The sequence below is a fragment of the Prinia subflava genome, chromosome 19 (genome assembly GCF_021018805.1).
Source record: "Prinia subflava isolate CZ2003 ecotype Zambia chromosome 19, Cam_Psub_1.2, whole genome shotgun sequence".
Classification (NCBI taxonomy): domain Eukaryota; kingdom Metazoa; phylum Chordata; class Aves; order Passeriformes; family Cisticolidae; genus Prinia; species Prinia subflava.
Genome location: NC_086265.1, coordinates 11,127,535 through 11,145,540, shown reverse-complemented (window position 1 = coordinate 11,145,540; position 18,006 = coordinate 11,127,535). Strand labels below are relative to the sequence as shown.

General features: G+C 38.4%; 1 protein-coding gene across 2 annotated transcripts in view; it reads right to left on the bottom strand.

Moving 5' to 3' along the window:
* The window catches only part of SPECC1L (sperm antigen with calponin homology and coiled-coil domains 1 like), a 64,863-nt gene that overhangs the window by 11,609 nt on the left and 35,248 nt on the right, over positions 1–18,006 (bottom strand). For both annotated transcript variants that reach the window (XM_063416441.1, XM_063416440.1), the window contains exons 10-13: positions 13,562–13,652; positions 11,622–11,705; positions 10,277–10,433; positions 6,797–6,899 (exon numbers count right to left, since the gene is read on the bottom strand). In XM_063416441.1, the coding sequence (XP_063272511.1) occupies positions 6,797–6,899; positions 10,277–10,433; positions 11,622–11,705; positions 13,562–13,652 (435 nt within the window). The remainder of the gene's footprint in view (positions 1–6,796; positions 6,900–10,276; positions 10,434–11,621; positions 11,706–13,561; positions 13,653–18,006) is intronic.

Sequence of the window (18,006 nt, the reverse complement as noted above, 5' to 3'; positions counted from 1 at the left end):
AGAAAAGGACTGCTTAAAGTGCCCCAACAAGTTTGGTTGGTTCTCAAAGCCAAATTCAGAATACCCCATTTTTTCTAAATCATCTTGTAGGGTCCAGCTTTTATTATTAAGACAACAAGCAGAAAACAAACCCATCATCCAAGAATTTTAATGTATCCAGAGAAGCTGAATTAAATACAACGGAAGGAAACTATTAAAAGGGACTGGTTTCTGTTTCCAATTGCTCCAAGCATTATGAATTATTATTACCTCTCAGACTAAAAGAAGTATAATATTGGTCAGACAGTAAAAACAAATCTAGAAATGGGACAGCTTGTCATTTAAACTGAAAATTTAATTTTTCATGTAGGGCTTTGAGCACATAACTGGCACATTTAAATACAGCAAATCTTATTTCCTAAATGCTTTTAACTACTTGTGGTTTTTTTGAAAAAGCTTGGTCAGTATAATGAAATCAATCTTGCATTAAGCTCTTATTTCTCAAAGAATTGATGGTAAACAGAACATCAGCCTAAAATCTCTGACATAATTTCTTCTTTGTTACTGCTTTTATTAAGTAATTGGCTCTATTAAGAGAATTCTGCTGGAATCTAATCTAGAATTATTCTTCAAGACATTCAGACCACAAAGTATTAAAGCAACTGAAGGACATACTTTCAGATAAACTGTCACATGAGGAATGAGCTTTTCTGCAGATAAATGAACTAGAAGGGGATTTATCATCCCTTGTCTATTAATGACTAATGGGTAGGATGGGAGTGAAGCCTCCTGTAGTATTTGGGGTAGGTGGTTTTGAAAAAGGCAATTCTAACAAAAGTTAAGCAACTGACCATTGTCATAAAAAGATCTGTGGAAGACACTTTCCAACCAAGAGTAAACAACTCCTGGTTAAAAATTTGTAAGACTTTCTGGAGCCAGAACATAAAAATGCACAGTGAAAAATAGAAGGGAGTAGAACAACCTGAAATATCAAAAATCAAGAGGCATTTCAAGCATGACTCCAGCCCCTGCTGAACTGGAAACTGCAGAGCAGGAGCAGCCACCACAAAATGAGGATTCCCTTGAATTCATGTAGAAAACAAAGACTAAAACCAGTATTTCCCATGAAACTTTCTACACTGCTTAACAGACTGGCCTCTGCATAACATCAGTCTAAGATCTCTGCAAACCTATGGCTTTTCTAAAATTCACCATTTAGAAGAGGTTTTAACCAGCATACTGCTAATATTAAAATGTTTTGTTATTACTTTTTGCAATAATTCTAAATTAATAGAGGGTCTTCTAAAGTCAGCGAAAATACTTTTAAAAAACCCAAGAAACAGATGTTAACTATTATAACCCAGTAACTCCTTACTTTTTTTTATTCCCCCAGAAAACTTCCACAGCTAAAAAACCCCACAAACATCAAGAATTCCAACTACATGGCTTCTAACTTGCAGTTACAAATTAAGAACAAAGTAATTTTAACCACTTTTTTAGACATATCCCCAGCTTCAATCTCCCTGAACTATGGACATAAGAGCTCCAGCAGAGGAGCATCCTGCAGATATTTCTCCATCCCTTGTTCTGCACAAGGGGGAGAGATTCCCATATCCAAACTTGGTTTGGCTCTCAAAAGAGTCAGGACATGAAGAAAATAAAAACATGTGTCTATGTCTCTGTAGTATTAGTTAATTAAATAAGTGGGTTGAGAAAGCAAAACCATTAATATGATTCTGAGCTATAATATATTGAAGCCTTAAAACAAGATTTGAAGTTTAAGTGTACAGACCTTGGCAGACTTCTTCCCATGACAGAAAATGGCTAGTAAAATGCTTTTAAAAGCTTTTAAAGATATATCCACAAAAGAAAAATGTATCCATTATAGAAGACTACAAAAGAACTGCTATCCACGCTCCATTGAATCAGGATTCACTGACTCTCAAATCATGGAATAAAGCCATGGATGTAGGTGAGCACACGAAAGACATAAAAGTATTTCTAGAATAGACTTAGCAGCAGTGCCTGCTGCTGCCTCTTCAATCCCAGCTTCTGGAAAGGCAGTAAATGGCAAATATAGACCACCAAAACCCTTAAACACTGACTGGTAATGTTTCTTTCCATACCAAACACATGTTATTTTTCAGTTTGGGCACAAAGAAGAACCATAAAAGCAACAGTCATTCTCACAAAATCCAGTAATAGCTTCAGACATTAATGTACTTAAGAGGTACAGACAGCTTCATCATTTATTCTAAATTTTGCCATAATTAAGTCTAACAAGTTGACATTTCTCTTGTATCAGAATCCAATCCAAACACAAAAAGGAAGCATGTCCTTCCATAACTCAACAGTTTTTGGCTAAAGCATCAGCTTAAACCAAGGAGAGAAGTGTTTTGGCATCCTGACTGCTCTGATGAATCAACCAGACAGCACAGAACGCACACCCTGCAGTCAGTATTTGAACACAGGCTTACATAAGCACAGTCATGTCCTTTTCTTGTGCATTTTTAAAATCAATATAGTACTTTGAATGGAATAGGACCTAGCTTAGTGTTGATAAGTTTAAAAAAAAAAGCAACCGGAACCATTTTTACTTCTAGTTTTGTTATTCTACACTTACTGCTCAAGCACAAATGAAAGCATTGTTTGATTTCAAGGTGCACTGAGCACGGGATTCAATTTTTTGTAAGACATGCAGCTTTGATCTGCACAGGAGGTAAAACTTAGGTCTTTGCATCAAAAGTCTTTCCAGAAAGCAGCATTGCATGAAATACAAAGCAGGTACTACAGGGCTACACTAAGTGTATCTGTACCTAGGAAGTGTGTAAAGCTTAAAGAAAGTTAAAAAAAAAAAATTAGTCTGCTCTTGTTGCTATTTTGTGACAATTGCTTTTTTGGTGTCAGACTTGTGGAAGTGAATTATCTCTCAGAATGCTGACAAAAATGGAAAATAAGTTGCAATACTGGTGGAGATAAGAATGGGTAAGGATGTGTGTATCCTGTTTGTTGGTCCTCTTTTAACATGAAACATGCATGCTCACATCCTTTTGGGGACTTTTATTAGCTGTGTACTCAAAATGAAAGTAGCTGTGTTCCAGCCAGGGTAAATGCTCCATAACAGCTGGATGGGATTACTTTATGCTTTGAAGATATCTGGAATTTATGACAGTTTTATGACACTGCACATATTTTAGAGGAGCCAGGAGGATTCTCTCCTCTGAAAAATGCAGCACTTGGCTCTGTACTCTGCAGCAGTGTCAGATCCCGAGCAAAGCTAAAACACGATGAAATTTCAAGTATTTTGTGCCTGCTGATCTGAAAACTAAAGGTGATTTGCTCCTCTTTTATCTAAGTGCTTATCTTGAGAGCAGCCCTCCTCTCTCAGGCTCAGAGCTCTGTTCAGCCCAGAACACAAAGCAGCTCAGTAACTTTGTGTGTGCAATTGTGTCAGGACTGAGCAGGCTCTGGGTGGAAGTTAATGCAGAACCTGCCCCTGCTGGTCCTGCACTGACCTTCTGCAGATCACCATTCTCAAATCTGAGACATTCTCACTTCTCCAAGGAGAAATCCTGCCTGCAAACAACATTCAGGCAGCGTGTTATAAGCTACAATATAGTAAGGGATGAAGTTATTCAGGTCTTTACACCAATAATTTCTCTTACTTTCATTGGCTGTATCAACCTGAATTTTTTACTGAGGTCTTGAAAAAACATTTGGAACACAGTTAAATATTAACAACTACATTTAAAGGTAACTATTCATTTATTCCCCTCCAAATTTGCTTGAATAAATCAAGAGAAGTGTACAATGAAGTAATTTATAGGGTTTTTAACAGGGTTTATTCCACTGTAATGGACTGAAATTAAGAGCTTCACCACACTATCATATTTGAATTATTTAGCATTCACAAAGTTTCGAGCTTCTAAAGCACAAATAACTACTTAAGACTTCTAATCAAAAGCTTGAAGGCAATTTTCTAGAAGGGGCAGAAAAGCAGGAGTTATTGCTCTTCCATTTCACTTGAGCAGACAAAAAACCTATACCAGTTGTACCACACAATTCTGTAGTGCTGTATTCTCCACAAACATCTTGTGGGTGAGGAAAACCTTCTCTCTTTGAAACAGGACAGACTTGGGTGTGATTTTTTGTTTTGTTTAGTTTTCTTTTTTAGTATTTTATCCTGCTGTTGTTGATAAGGATAAACCAACTCCACCACACCTGGTGTTTAACAGGCTGAACCACTGGCAGCTCACCTACAGCTCTGTACACCTTCAAAAAATTTTTAGAAATTAAGATTTGTAGCTGGTTACTTGTGTGATTACTATTTGTTAGTATTTATTAGCTACTTTCCACCATCCAGTGCAAAATATATTGGCAGAGATGAAAGGCAAAACAATGCCAGGAGCAAACATATCTCTATTAAAAATGGAGCTTTAACTCAACTGCATGGTTCCATCTTCCCTGTGAAACACCAACAGCTCAACTGATTTTCTATAAATACCTTTCATGCGTTTATGCATTAAGACCTACAGCTGTGAGACATCACCTCCAGGTGAGAGGGAGAAAACAAGACAAAAACGTGATTACTGTTGGCAATGGATGAAGAAGAAAAGACATCTTGAAAAATACTAAGTATTGGTAGTTTACCTAGTATTGGTAGTTTAATAGGAATAGGACCAAATTAAGAAAAGAATCATTCTGAAACAAAAGGCTTCTAATCCTTTCTTTTCTTTTGCTTGTTTCCAAATGATGGTTACAATCTTCCAGGTCATTTTAGAACTTGTTACAGACTCAATTTGCAAGTATCTTTCCTTAGCCTACCATATTTACAGCTAATGTTGGCCAAATTGGTAATATTGGATAGAAATTGGAGATTGAATGGAAGGTGACCTGCTGCTCTTCCTAGAGGAAAAGGTTGGGATATTCAGGACTCTGTTCTGTGAGGCTCCTGCAGCAGCTCAGAGACAGAGGAGGGCTGGGCAGCCAGCATGTACCTGCAGCTCAGAAAGCTTGTGCTGGCTCTCACCCAGGTGCTAAAGCAAACAAAACAACAGTACAGAGGAAAAGTAGAAGTTCTAATGATAGGAAATGCTGGGGAGAAAAGGGAGCTGTGGCAGAGAGACCAGGAAGAGCTGGAGGTAGAGAGGGTATCCTGTCCCTGCTTGGATGGCAGGGAAGGAAGAAGAGCTGGGTACCTTCAGCAGTACAGAATGAGGAGGGGAGATGTTCACTACCCTGATGCTTGTTTACTGTTTGTCAGTTTGGAACACACATAGTTTAAAAATAAAATTAAAATGAAGCAGAGATTCATTGAAAATAAAAAAAGAGAAAAAGATCCTTATCTGTTATTGATAACATTGAGATGCCAGAAATCTGGATAAGCAGTGTTCACAATGAACACAGTGCTGGGTATGTTTAAAACCTTAGAACACCACCATGGTGTTCAACCAGAACTGAATTCCAGGGCATGCTGAAAATAATCAAATTCTGTACAACAAAGAAATGAAAAATGAGTGTGCCTAAAAGCAAAAGCCATTCTTCTCCCAGATCTACTTAATATAACCTCCTGATACTATCTTACAGTTTCAGTGAAGGCATTGCAGTGGCTCTGCAGATGCTCTGTGCTTTCTCAGTACCATGCTGCAGGTTCTGAAGCAAGTCTCAAAACCTGTCCTTTTACCAGTGTTCATAAAATGCAAGGAATTATAAGCAGTAATCTGTAGAATCAGAAGCATATTCTTGAATGTGCACACAACTAGAGTGAAAAGTTTGGAATAATTTCTATCACTTCTCCTAACCAGATTAACAAAGCTGTCAAATTCATCTTTCATCTCAAGACAATATGGGAAAATATTTTTGCACTTAGTTCGAGGATTTATAAAGAAATATAACATCCTGCCTTTTTAAAAACGTGGGGAAGGAGAAAGGCTCTTTCCACAAAGCTGCTTATCCTCAGAAATAGCACAGTGGAGTACCAGACGTGCCACAGGAAGAGGGGGAGGGCTCAAATCCCAGCCTGACCATTGTGCTGAAGGAGGATTTTTCCTATGGATGGGCGACCATCCTGTTATGTGGCTCTCAGCTTCCTCCTGCATTGTGAGGCTCAAGTCATGGAAAGAGTAAAGTTCTTAAACTGAGGATTGTGTTGGGAACTCCAAACACTTTCAATACAAGTTAACCAAACAAATACATCACGGTCAGACTATTAACATCCTGGTTTAGTTTGCTGAAGCCACTATTCTTTTGAAAAAAAATAATGTAATCAGGAGAACCCTGGACAGTTATCTTGTTAGTTCTTTTGGCTTCTGATAACATTTGGACCAAGTGAAAGAAAAAAAAAAGTCTGCAACCACAGTGGAAAGCCAAGTTCAAAATGCAAGACAATGCCACCTTCACAAAACAAACTGTCCCTAAGAGGCTAAATGGGAGTGCATTCAAGGATCCAAAGAAAACTCCTATGATAATTACCTATTAAAAAAATAAATCTCTGAAATCTGAGAAATGGTACTCTAACTGCATTTGGGAATTTAATTTAAACATTAAGCTGATAATGTTTCAGCTCCAGTTTCAGAAGTGCAACCTGTGAAAGGCTGATTTCAAGGGCCTCACTTGAGGGCAGCTGCCCCCTGAAGAAAAAGCTGGAGCAAAGTGCCAGAGGAGCTGCTGCTGGAGCAGCACGGGGAGCCCACGTTCCAGGGGAGGGTACAGGACATGCCAGGGCACTCAGGCCATGCAGTCAGGTGTGCACAGCCTGGCTCGTGCCACGGGCAGCTCCCCTGCCTGGCCACCGAGCACGGCGCTGGCTCTGCAGTACCTGGTAGCCCTCAGTTTTCTTCTGGCACCACTTCAGCAGGGCGTTCCTCTTGGAGCCTCCATACTCTCTTGCCAGGGCAGACAGGGGATCTTTCCTCTCTTCCCTGGGAACAAAGCCAGAAGATATATAATGCAACAGAAACAGGTATTTATAAAGGCTTAAACAGAAGGACAAATTCTTGGCACGCTGAAAGTAGCAGGATACAGCACTTCTGACTGAAAAACAGAACACACAGGAATACCTGAAAAAGACTTTTGAGTTAGTTTGGAGTAATTCTTCCATTAGCAAGTCATCCTTCTTTTTCCTCCAAGCTTTTTTAACAGATCTTTCCACCTCAATATTTCTTTCTAAGAGTTTGAAAAATTAAACTCACAACATAGTAAGCTCCAGCCTGAACCATTAAGCTAACTCAAGTGACTTTATTTCGTATTTAGAAAGAAAATAAACTGATGCTATCTATTTTGCATCTCATGGCTGATTACAAATGTCACCTTGAAACAACAAGTTTGCATATGAGCAGCACGGTGTTATTAATGGAACATTTGCCTGAGACCTGGAGTTCTCAAAAAAGAAGGGGGAGATCTCTGTAGGCTGATCTGCCATTTGATGTATTAGCACAATAAAAGCAGTCAATTCATTTCAATTCCAGTTTGTCAAGCTATCTTAAGTAATTTTTTCCGTAAGAAAAGATTGGGGAAGAAAAGAACAACCTAACTAAGTTGGCCACTTTTTCATGAGCCTTACAATAGAAGCATCTCTTTACCAGGCTTCAGAAATTAATTCTTAGATTAAAAAAAATAGATTATAGAGGCTAATATTTCTTTAGTGGCCTGGTTTCATGATTCAGTATTTCTACAGATATTATAATAAACAGTCTTTGACAGAAAGAAAAAACACTACACCATTATGGATATTACTTACCACACATGCAGCTGTTCTCATTTTTAATAATCTCCATTTGGAAAATTAAAATAAGATAGCTATCAGTGAACTACAGAGACTTCCTCATCTGCCATCTTTAAAGAGTCTATCAGATGTAAGCAAAGTTTTCACAACATTCACAGAGGTGATACCCTAAGTTGCTCCTTCTGAATATTTCCCAAAAGACATGGGGATTGTATCCATTCACTCTCAAATCTTCAACTCTTTGTTCTTTACAGCCCATGTGGTGACTGGAAAGAGGGGTGGAATGTGGAAATACATAATATCATCAGTGGATTCTCTGCTGCAGATTTACAGGTAGCAATTCTCCAGCTCCTGCTAGGGGAAGGGGAAAGAAAGCATCCATGGAATGTGGATTTCTTCCTCTGGGTGTGCTATAAACAGAACACCAGAGACTGTTCCATGCATCAGCACCTCTTGGTCAATGCATGCAAGAAAACACAGCCCAACAGACAAGGAAATGTTTAAGGCACTGATCTTCAGTACATGTATTGCAATTTGCTTGGCCAACATATGGATGGGCAGGATCTTGAAGTTATTTAGAGATATCAGTTGAAATATCCATGAAAATGTATGCCCAGCAGGACAGTAAACATAAAATAGTAACTGCTATCTTTGATGCTGAGCCTTCCAATCTAACTGCTCATCTTGATTTAACATGACAAGGAAATCAATAATTGTGTATTTAAAATACGAAATAAATTATCTGAATAGGTCACTGTACCTAAACTTCATAGACACCACACAGCCAGAATGATGCTTCAAGAAATTCTGTACTTCAGTTTTTAAATCAGTACAAATATCAACACCTTACACTGCTGTATTTTTTCCTTTGGTGATTGAAACAAGTAACAATGGGATTGCATATTCAATCTATAATGAGGGTTATGCAACACTATGAGAACTGAAGAACAGAGATCTGGGGCAACAATAGAACTCAAATAAAAATATCCCTCTCTCTTTACGCTAAACATACTGTTTAGCCATGAGGGAGCTGTACAGCCTGTTCTCAAATTCCAGCAAGAGCACATGGTTTATATCAGGTTCTCACAGTTATGAAAACACTGCTGAAGAAAATAAATTAGCATTAAGTTGTATGGAGACAATGAGAAATGGCTTGACACACAAATCTTACATGTGCACATATTAGGTCAACTGCATTCCAAATCAAAGAGCTAAGTTTCAACTAGAGCAGGGAACACTAAACTGCAAGTATTTGTTTTAGTGAACTACACCAATAACTGCTTATCTTCCAATAACTTTCAGAAAAAGGTAGGGGAAAGCAGAGAAATCTGATCATGAACTCCAGCAGCCACACTCAGAGTGGCCCCAAAGGCCCCACTCAGCACCCCACACCCACTGCTGCACAGCCCATTCAATCTTTTGTAGTACTGAACATTGCAGGCCATGGCTGGGCAGCACAGTAATGATTCCATCATTATAACTGTACAGTTTCACCCTGCAGTGCCACACTATTTGCTCCAGTCTGCAGACTGACACCAGTATAACTCAGTCTTACCAGTTCAAAGTTCATACACAGGTGTTTCAGGGTTTTTTTTAAAACTTATTTCTGGATGTACTCAGTTTAAATTTAGGTGCTAATATGCACATTACTTGCTGGTAATAAAGTACCCACAGTTAGACTCAGTTTAATTTCTGCACAATAAAAGCAGGGCAGCATTGAAGCCTGTCTCAGCTGATTTCAGGAAAATCACTTTCAACGGCACCCACAGCTGTGAATACCTTAGAATTTTATACATATTGCAAGTGTCTCTGAGCATTAAAGGGTTTAAATACTTCTGCTGAGCAAAAGCTGTGTCAGGAAGCTCTATGAGAAATGGTCTTGACAGAGTTATTTAACCTTTGTCTGCCAATTTCCCAATCTATGAAGCAGAGCTGAGGACATACTTCACTTGGATAACATGAGGATTAAATACTTTGAAGTCCTCTGACTGATAACACAACAGAGGGGAAAAGTTTTAAATTTACCACAGACTTATCTTTTGTCCCTACTAATCAAAGTAGGTTGTCTGGCCATTTGTTGCTCAGACTTGCACTATGACTCCATCTGTGGGACAAAAAAACCCCGGCCCATTCACTCATGGTTATTAAAAAGACTTGCCAGTGTCTGGGATTAAGACCTGGGCATGCTGCTGTTTGTCTTCAGCTGGGATTACAGAAGTGAAGGTTTATCATGGTCTCCCTGGGTCCAAGACAGTCTGCATGGTCTGCTCCATGTGCTGCAAGCTCACTTCCTGAATTTGGTTTCATGGTATTTTGAACTGGTATTATTATTTAGTGACATGACTTAGCTTGCTTTTCTAGTGGGGTATAAAGTCCTGGTATAAACTCATAAGCTTTAAAAAGCTTTAGTCTAACTTTCAAAACAAATGCTGAGCTGCAGAAAAACCTTTGTGAAGCCCTTACAGATTACTGAAGATCATTACTGTGTGGGGTCTGCAATCTCAGCACCAGCATTACATACCAGAGGTATGCACACAGACAGCTGTGGAATTAACCCCAATAAAGGATTTTTACCTTATTCTGCTTCTGGTTGTGGGGGTGACAGATGCTGTAGGAGAAGATGAGAGGGAGAGCTGTGGTGAGGTGGTCCCCATTGCCATGAGAGACGCTGGGGATGCTCCATCGGGGGCGCTGATGTCCCGCTTCATTTCCTCACTACTTCTTCGAGACACTAAAGGGGGAATTGCCAATGCATTTATCATTTGCAGACATAAAAACTTTCAAACCTGCTCTCAGACAAGCATTAGTTCAGAAGTCAAGCATAGAAACCCATATCTAATAGTAGGTGTCAACATTCTTCTTGGTACTTTCCACTTTGGAAGTGGGAAGGGTTTAGACAGCACTAGAATCATTTATGATCAAGCCTGTATTTTGAAGCAATGCAAGTTTGATGGATGTATCTTAATAGAATATCACTACTTCCATTTGAAGGGTTTAATGAATGAGCAGGACTTTGAACATCAAAGCATTTCTTTTCCTCTAGTCCATATAGTTATACTGCAAAGCTTCAAGTAGTTAAGGAAAAAGAAAACCAAATCGGTTTAGAGATGACAGCTGTTTTATTTCCATTTAATTTTAATGAAGAATTGGCATGTATGTGATGCTCTGGACATTAATTAAATATCATCAACAATAATATCAAACATTGACCTGAGACCAGTCAGCCACATTCCACAGAGCTTGCTTCATTTTATCAAAGGAAATGATTTTTCTTTCAAATGAAAACACAAGCATTGTACTCTGTAAAACCAAATTTGGAATTGTTACATGTTCTCTACATGGAAGAGTTTTTAGTTAAAAATATGAAGTTTGCCTTTATACTTAAACAGTCACCACTGTTCATGTTTGTGCAAATTAAAGATTCAACTCTCTACATAAATCAGGGACTTATTTTCTAATGACCTCGGGGCAAGTACAATTAATTTATGAATACCAGACAAGAAGTTTGGGTTCTTAAGACAAACAAAAACTATCTAAAACTTGTAAGCATTTACTCAAATATAGGGTTTTTTTTTTAAAATACTGATCTAAAATCAATTCTGCCTAGATCATACAAAGCATCATTTTCACAATATCACGCTATTTGTGATATGATTCATAAAGATTTGGCTTTAGAAGCCCCTGCTGATACTGAGACATCTGTATATACAGCTTGATAGTAAACTAACACTCTGCATCAACTTGTATTTAGCAAGTCTGGTTGTTTTTAAATGCAAAGTTAACATCGAATATCCAAAAACTACCGTCAGCAATACTGAAGGATATTTGTGTGTTACGCCAGTCACAAAGTAGAGCTGTAAGATGGTGGCTGAAATGAGAGTTCCTGATTCTCCTGATCCCCCAGAACCCGCGGTGTTACCTGAGATGGATTTGGCACTCTCCATCGCGGGGACTCTGGGCAGGGACGCCGGCCGGCTGCTGGAGGATGTCCTCAGCAAATGCTCTGGGCAAGGGAAAGGAGGCAGGTCAGCACTGCTGAAGAGTCCAGTCAAAGGTAAGACATGAATATTGCCCACCAGGGCCTGAGTTTGGCTGCTTTAGGGAGGGCAATCCATTCTAATTGATCTAAAATTGCCAATGAAGCGTACTAGGAACACACCATGAGCACCTTAATCCTTCCACCCTAAAGCCTCTTGCTAACCCACCTGCCCTGGTCATAAAAAAATCCTTAAATCCAAAGGCTGAGAGAGGAACCCCCATTCAGCACATGGCCAAAAATATTCAATATGTCCTACACAATGTTCAATGGTAAAGCTGATTGCTTTGTCTCTCAGGGGATTTTTTTTCCTCCTCTGGTTTGTTGGGAGTGGCATTTTTTGGGCTTCAGGGTTGTTTTTTTTTTAAATTTTATTATTAAATAAAATACACATTTTTTTTTCTTCCTCCATGAAGTAGAGTCTAAAAGGTGCCTTTAAATATTGTATTGCAAGATTAGTTCTGCCCAATGCCAATGAGTAAAAAAAAAACTACAACAAAATTAATTTTATATAGCAACACATCAAAACTATTTCCTATTACAAAATATTCCTTCAAGTAAAAACTGCAAACAAAATGTTTACATACTCCTATGTAGAAACACTTAGAAGACAGTAATTTGAATATAAAACTTCACGGAAAGAAGGATTAAGAAAAGTGAAACCCCATTTATTAGTTGAAAATGTGGCATAAGAAACATACATTGCTGGAGAGATACATTAAAAATATCTCTGTATGGCTGTAAACAGGAATTCTGTCTGGCACCCTCACTACTGGAATGCTCCTGCATTCACTGATTTGAAAAAAAGCACAAAAGCCATGTAAAACATAGCACTCGTTTTGTGTTTAAGCTTATGTCCACCCCTGAACCCTGTAACAATTAAAGTATCCTGTATTATCTTCTTGGAAAGGCATTTCAATATTCCCAAAAATATCAAAGTTTCTAAAATTAAAACTGCAGCTGCATTGTACAAAGAGCTTCAATATGGATTCAACAAAAGCAAGAAGGAAATCTGGCACATACAGACTATTATGAAGTGCTACAGAAAAAAAAAAACCCAACCCTTTAGAAAACATCAGACCTCAGGAATACCAATTTGAGAGGAAATATTCAGCCTGGAGTCATATGGGGATTATCTTGAGAAACATCTACACACAAAAAGCCCCTAAAGCAGGCATAAATCAGAGAGCTACACCCAACACATGATAGCCATTCATTCTCACAGGAAGAGCACATTGTGAGCAGTGTTTTGAGAGACAAAACAAAGTTCACAGAACAGGGGAATATTGGGAAATAGATAAATCAACACTCGATTCCATTCAATTTTTCATCTGGCTCCTGAAGGTTCAATACTTAATAAGTTTATTTCATTAGTCACATACAATACAATGCCAACCATCATCCCTGTTTCATTTGGGGGGTTAAAAAACGCACAACCACACAACTACTGTAACCCAGGGGTGGGGTTTTTTAATATCTGAGACAGTTGCAAGATATGTCCCTGAAGTTATCTTCTCTTGATTTAACAAGTGATCTTGGTTTATGCACACTAAAACTTGTCAGTTTTAGTGTGCATAAACCAAGTTATCAGCATGCAATTGTGGTTCTGTTGGAAATTCAAAAAAGCATCTTTATGTTATACTACCACATGTGATGAAACACAAGTAAAAAGAACTTAAACATGAGATAGTCTATGATTGTATTAAGATACTTTGATGATAAAAACTATGTAACATGATAATGCTTTGGATACTAAATATTTCTTTTAAAAAACTACCAATAGCAGTGCTAAAACCAAAGTTTAAATGAACTTGAATCAGTACCTTGAACAGGAATTTCTGCATAGCTTGGTCTTTTGTCTGTCAGTGTGGCAAGGGGTTTTGAAGCTGAGATGGGCCCACTTATGGAATGCCTCTGAAATGGAAAAATACTTGTGTCAGACATAACTGCAAGGTAAGAAAACAAATGTGGAATTGCAGAATCAGCTTTAGAAATTCAGATATGACATCATTACTAATTTTAAAGAACTACAAAAATAAAGGAACCTTTAAAATTTTTTTCTTCTTTACTTTAAAAACCTTTACTTTTGCCAATCTGACTAGGCCTTGATCCTGCAACATTTACTTCTTTAAACTGAGACCTGTTCCTCAGACCAATGTTAAAAACTAAGGCTGTGAACGCTCTCGCAGTTTTTGTATTAATTCTCACCCTCATTTATATTTTGTTTGAACAAACCTGTTCTGGTTAAACTTGACGTGTTTATTTAAATCAACAGAACCCCCTATATACAGCCAAGGTTTTAGTGCATGACTTGTGTTATTAACATAAGCCTTGCCTTTACAGCTTTGTGCCTCTTCCTGGAAAGTTGGGAGAATGGATACAGTGACCCAAAGTACTCTTTGCTAAGAAAAACACTACTGGAAAAATGAGGTTTATTCAGAATGTCAAGAGCTTTTGTTCCCACATATTTAACTGAGATGCTCTGGGAACAAATGGAGAGACACATTTTATTATTTGTTGAAGATGTATTAAAACACAAATATGATTTTTGTTTTTGCCTTCTCAGGTCACTTTAATTTTTGTTCTCCTCTAAAGAGCTATGAATTAAGCATTTTGTTTTCAAGTTTTATATAAACATTTAGCAATATATGGCTTTTAGCAAGCACATGATCACAGCTGTGTTAAGACTTGTACACACAATTCAGTAAGCACTGAATAGGACTAAAATAAGCATTTTAGTCTCACACAGTAAACTGTACAAAACAGTAATTACCCTTATAGTTACTGAAACAGATTCAGTTGCTGAAGACTCATGAAGGATCACCCACAATTATTTCAAATTAATCATTTCAAAGAGCCTATTGCAAATTATAGTTCGTCCCTTATTCACCCTGTCCTTTCTATTAGATTCCAGTATTTAATCATAATCAGTCCACTAATGTGTTTATCCTGAAAACTCTTTCAAGGTCTCCATCTGGCTCAAGGTTAAATAAATACTAAATAAATACTTCATAAAATACTAAAGGTCAGGTGTTTCTCATGCCAAATTATGTAGGCAAGACAGACAAATCCAGAGTTGTGATTAAAACAATAGTAAATACTTTTTACAGTATTTAATATTAAATATTTTACAGTATTACAGTAAAACAACAGTATATACTTTACAGCATCCTATAGCACAGGCAGGATTACAGGGCTACTTATTCATCGGTTAGAGTCAAATGGAGTTATGCTTTTGTGCTAGAAACCAAATGGAGAGAACAACTACCAATGTACAGTGTGGAGAATTAATCACTTCATATCTCCAACATCCTGCACACACACAACAAAGATTACATCTTTAAATGTGCAGGTGAAAGTGACTGTGAGCCATGCACAGAAATGCCCACCACAGCCTCCCCTAAGAGCTGCTATTTCACACTTACATCACCACCGAAAAAACCACCAACCCTGCTTAGCTACAGGACAAGAACTGGACCAAAATGAGCCATTTCATTGCATCTCCCCACCCAGGAAACTGCTAAAACAGATAACAGGGCTAAAATAAAAAGATTTAAATTTGGTCATTACAGAGATGGGAGTACAGAGCTTCAGCCAAGAAACACAGGTATGTACAGAGCTGGATAATCATATACCTTTATCCCTTAAAAACAAATGTCCTTTATGGATATTGTCAGAAGCAGCTGTATCACTCAGCTGATAACTTGCTGCATACTGCTCTTGTCTCTTTGCAGTAAAACAGCCTGGTGGTCCCTGTGCTCCTGTTGGCACTGCAGACAGGGCTCCCTTGCACTGCTGGGTTCCTCATTCTGTATCTCACAGCCACCAGCAGTAACAGTGACTGCACTGCAAACCAGAGGAACAGAGACCAACTGATATTTATCTATTTTCACCTGCCTTTGTCTATGTAACAGTGCACAGGTGTCTGGGAGATGCTTTAAATTCAAAACAGAACTATGGCAGGATGAACTAATCACTTCAACTCCAAAGATTTGGCTTCTGACTCATCATCCTTGTGTCTGCTGTCAGCTATGGAAGGAAACATGACCATCACCACTGCCCAGGCACCTCTTCCTGATCACTCTCCATGCCAGTGCACCTACACATGGCAATTGCAGAACAAACACAGATTTTCATATATGGACTAGTTAAGATACAGGAAGTCTTTGACATTAAATTGCTTGGACCCTGGAAGTTTATATGCTCAAAGCAAACCAGGACATTCAATGGTAACCTGTAAATCTGAAACCACATCTGTTTCAGAGAGTCCTCCAGTTACAAAATAGAAAGTACCCAGGGAAAGCAGCAGATATACTCCCTTGTCCTTATACTCCACCCTAGGCATCTGCTTTGGTCACTCCCAGTGGCATTCCAGACCAGATAAGCTTTGGGCTAACCCAGTGGGGCTGTTTTCACATTCTGAAGAGCATTCTCTTCATACCTCTCTTCCTAAATTGTTCTGCAGCACTGCTAAGGGCCATAGTAAAACACAGCTATGTTCCACTGCAGGCTTGGACCTGAAGCCAGAAAGGGTTTTGTTTGTTTGTTTTGAGTTGCAAAACATATCCAAGAATCTATCTCATTATATATACACACACAGCTGTAAAGAACAACAAACAAAGCAAACAAAACTCTTCAAGACTGAGGAAATTCATGACGCAGTCCAAAGACAAAGCACACGGTTGATGCATTTGTACTTGGACAATGTTTTTTGCAACCAATCCATCTTATGGAAGTATCAACACTGTGCCAGTTTCTCAGTAGGTGCCCATGTAAATATTTCAACTGTGACAGCGCTTAAAAGCAATCAAGATTAATTATAATAAACACTGCAACACCCATACAGAGATCCACCTTTCCTCAAAGACCTTAAACCATAGATGACTTCTACAAGGTGGGAGCCAATAGTTCAGCTCACATTGTGATTACTTATTAAAATCTTGCTTTTCAATTGCAAGAGAGCACAAACAAAAAATGTTTTTAAAAAAATCCATAGAACGCAACAGTAGAAAATGAAGCAGCAATATGAAAATAAAGAAAACTCAACCCCCTTCTCTCTTGAGCAGAAAATATTCACATAACTGTGGTCATGGAACCCAATTGCCTTCTGGATAATTACAAGCACTTTGAAGAAAACCACCTATCTGCAGAAAGACAATAGAAGCTGTTTTCATTTACACACCCTCCCCTTTGTTTTTCAGGCAATGTTTCCCACTAATGAGTATCCAGCTGTTAATGACTTGGGTCTATTCCAGAAGTTGTATTCAAAATTCAAGTAATTCTGGCAGATCAAGAACATCAAACAAGAGCTGTAAACTTGAGCAGCTCTGCAGTATTCGAAGAGATTACTTTGGTTCATGGTTAATTTACAGGTAAATAAAGTGAGCCAAGCCTTAGGCTTCACCAAAATGTCTTCTGTCTGCCAAAGGTCTGGTTCAGCCCTTTGGAACATGAGATTAAGTCTGCCTCCTCCTACAAGAGTGCAGAAATAAACAGAAATATAAAGACAGATCAATAGGAACAAAGCATCTGTCAGCGAACTCATCACATTTAACTAATTTAGCAAACTGCTGTCAAGAGTGACTGAACCACAAGGAGTAGCAGAAGCTCTCCCAAAAAACCATTTAATTCTTTCTCTTTGCTTTAAGGCTATCTATTTGTTTCATGAAATTTACTCTGAAATGAATGAAAACTGCACTAGTCTGAGAACAGCAGAACAGTCAGTCTGTTCCAGGTAATATTCCTTGAGGACTAAGAGCTAATACGGCTCTAGAGTCCTCAGCTCAGGCAGAGAGAATGTATTACCAAATCACTACGCTGAGCTACAGTGAAAATCAAATTTTGGATCTTTTGGATAGCAATAGCTTGAAGGCAACAGGAGAATTGTGGATATTAACGGAGTAAAACAAAGTACATTCTTTGATTTTTCTTTATGAATTTTGTCCCATCTGCTTTGCCCCTAAACTTGTTGGCTTCTTCCAAAATCTCATCTCACATAGCAAGTGATTTAATCAAACCAGCAAAGACCTAAAAGCTGAACATCAGAGTCCTGACAATGCCATCTCAGTCAGCCAGGCTGCTGCAGCAGCTGAGCAAAAGGACAAAGCTTCAGAGGGGACAGCACAAACCACACAGCACCATCACCCACTGGCCAAGTCCTGTCAGTGCAAAACGAACAAAGATCAGAAATTTGCAATTATTTCAATCCTCCCCTGTCAGGTCTGCACTGAAAGATACATTTACACTGATGATTGCTGACAGATTCTGC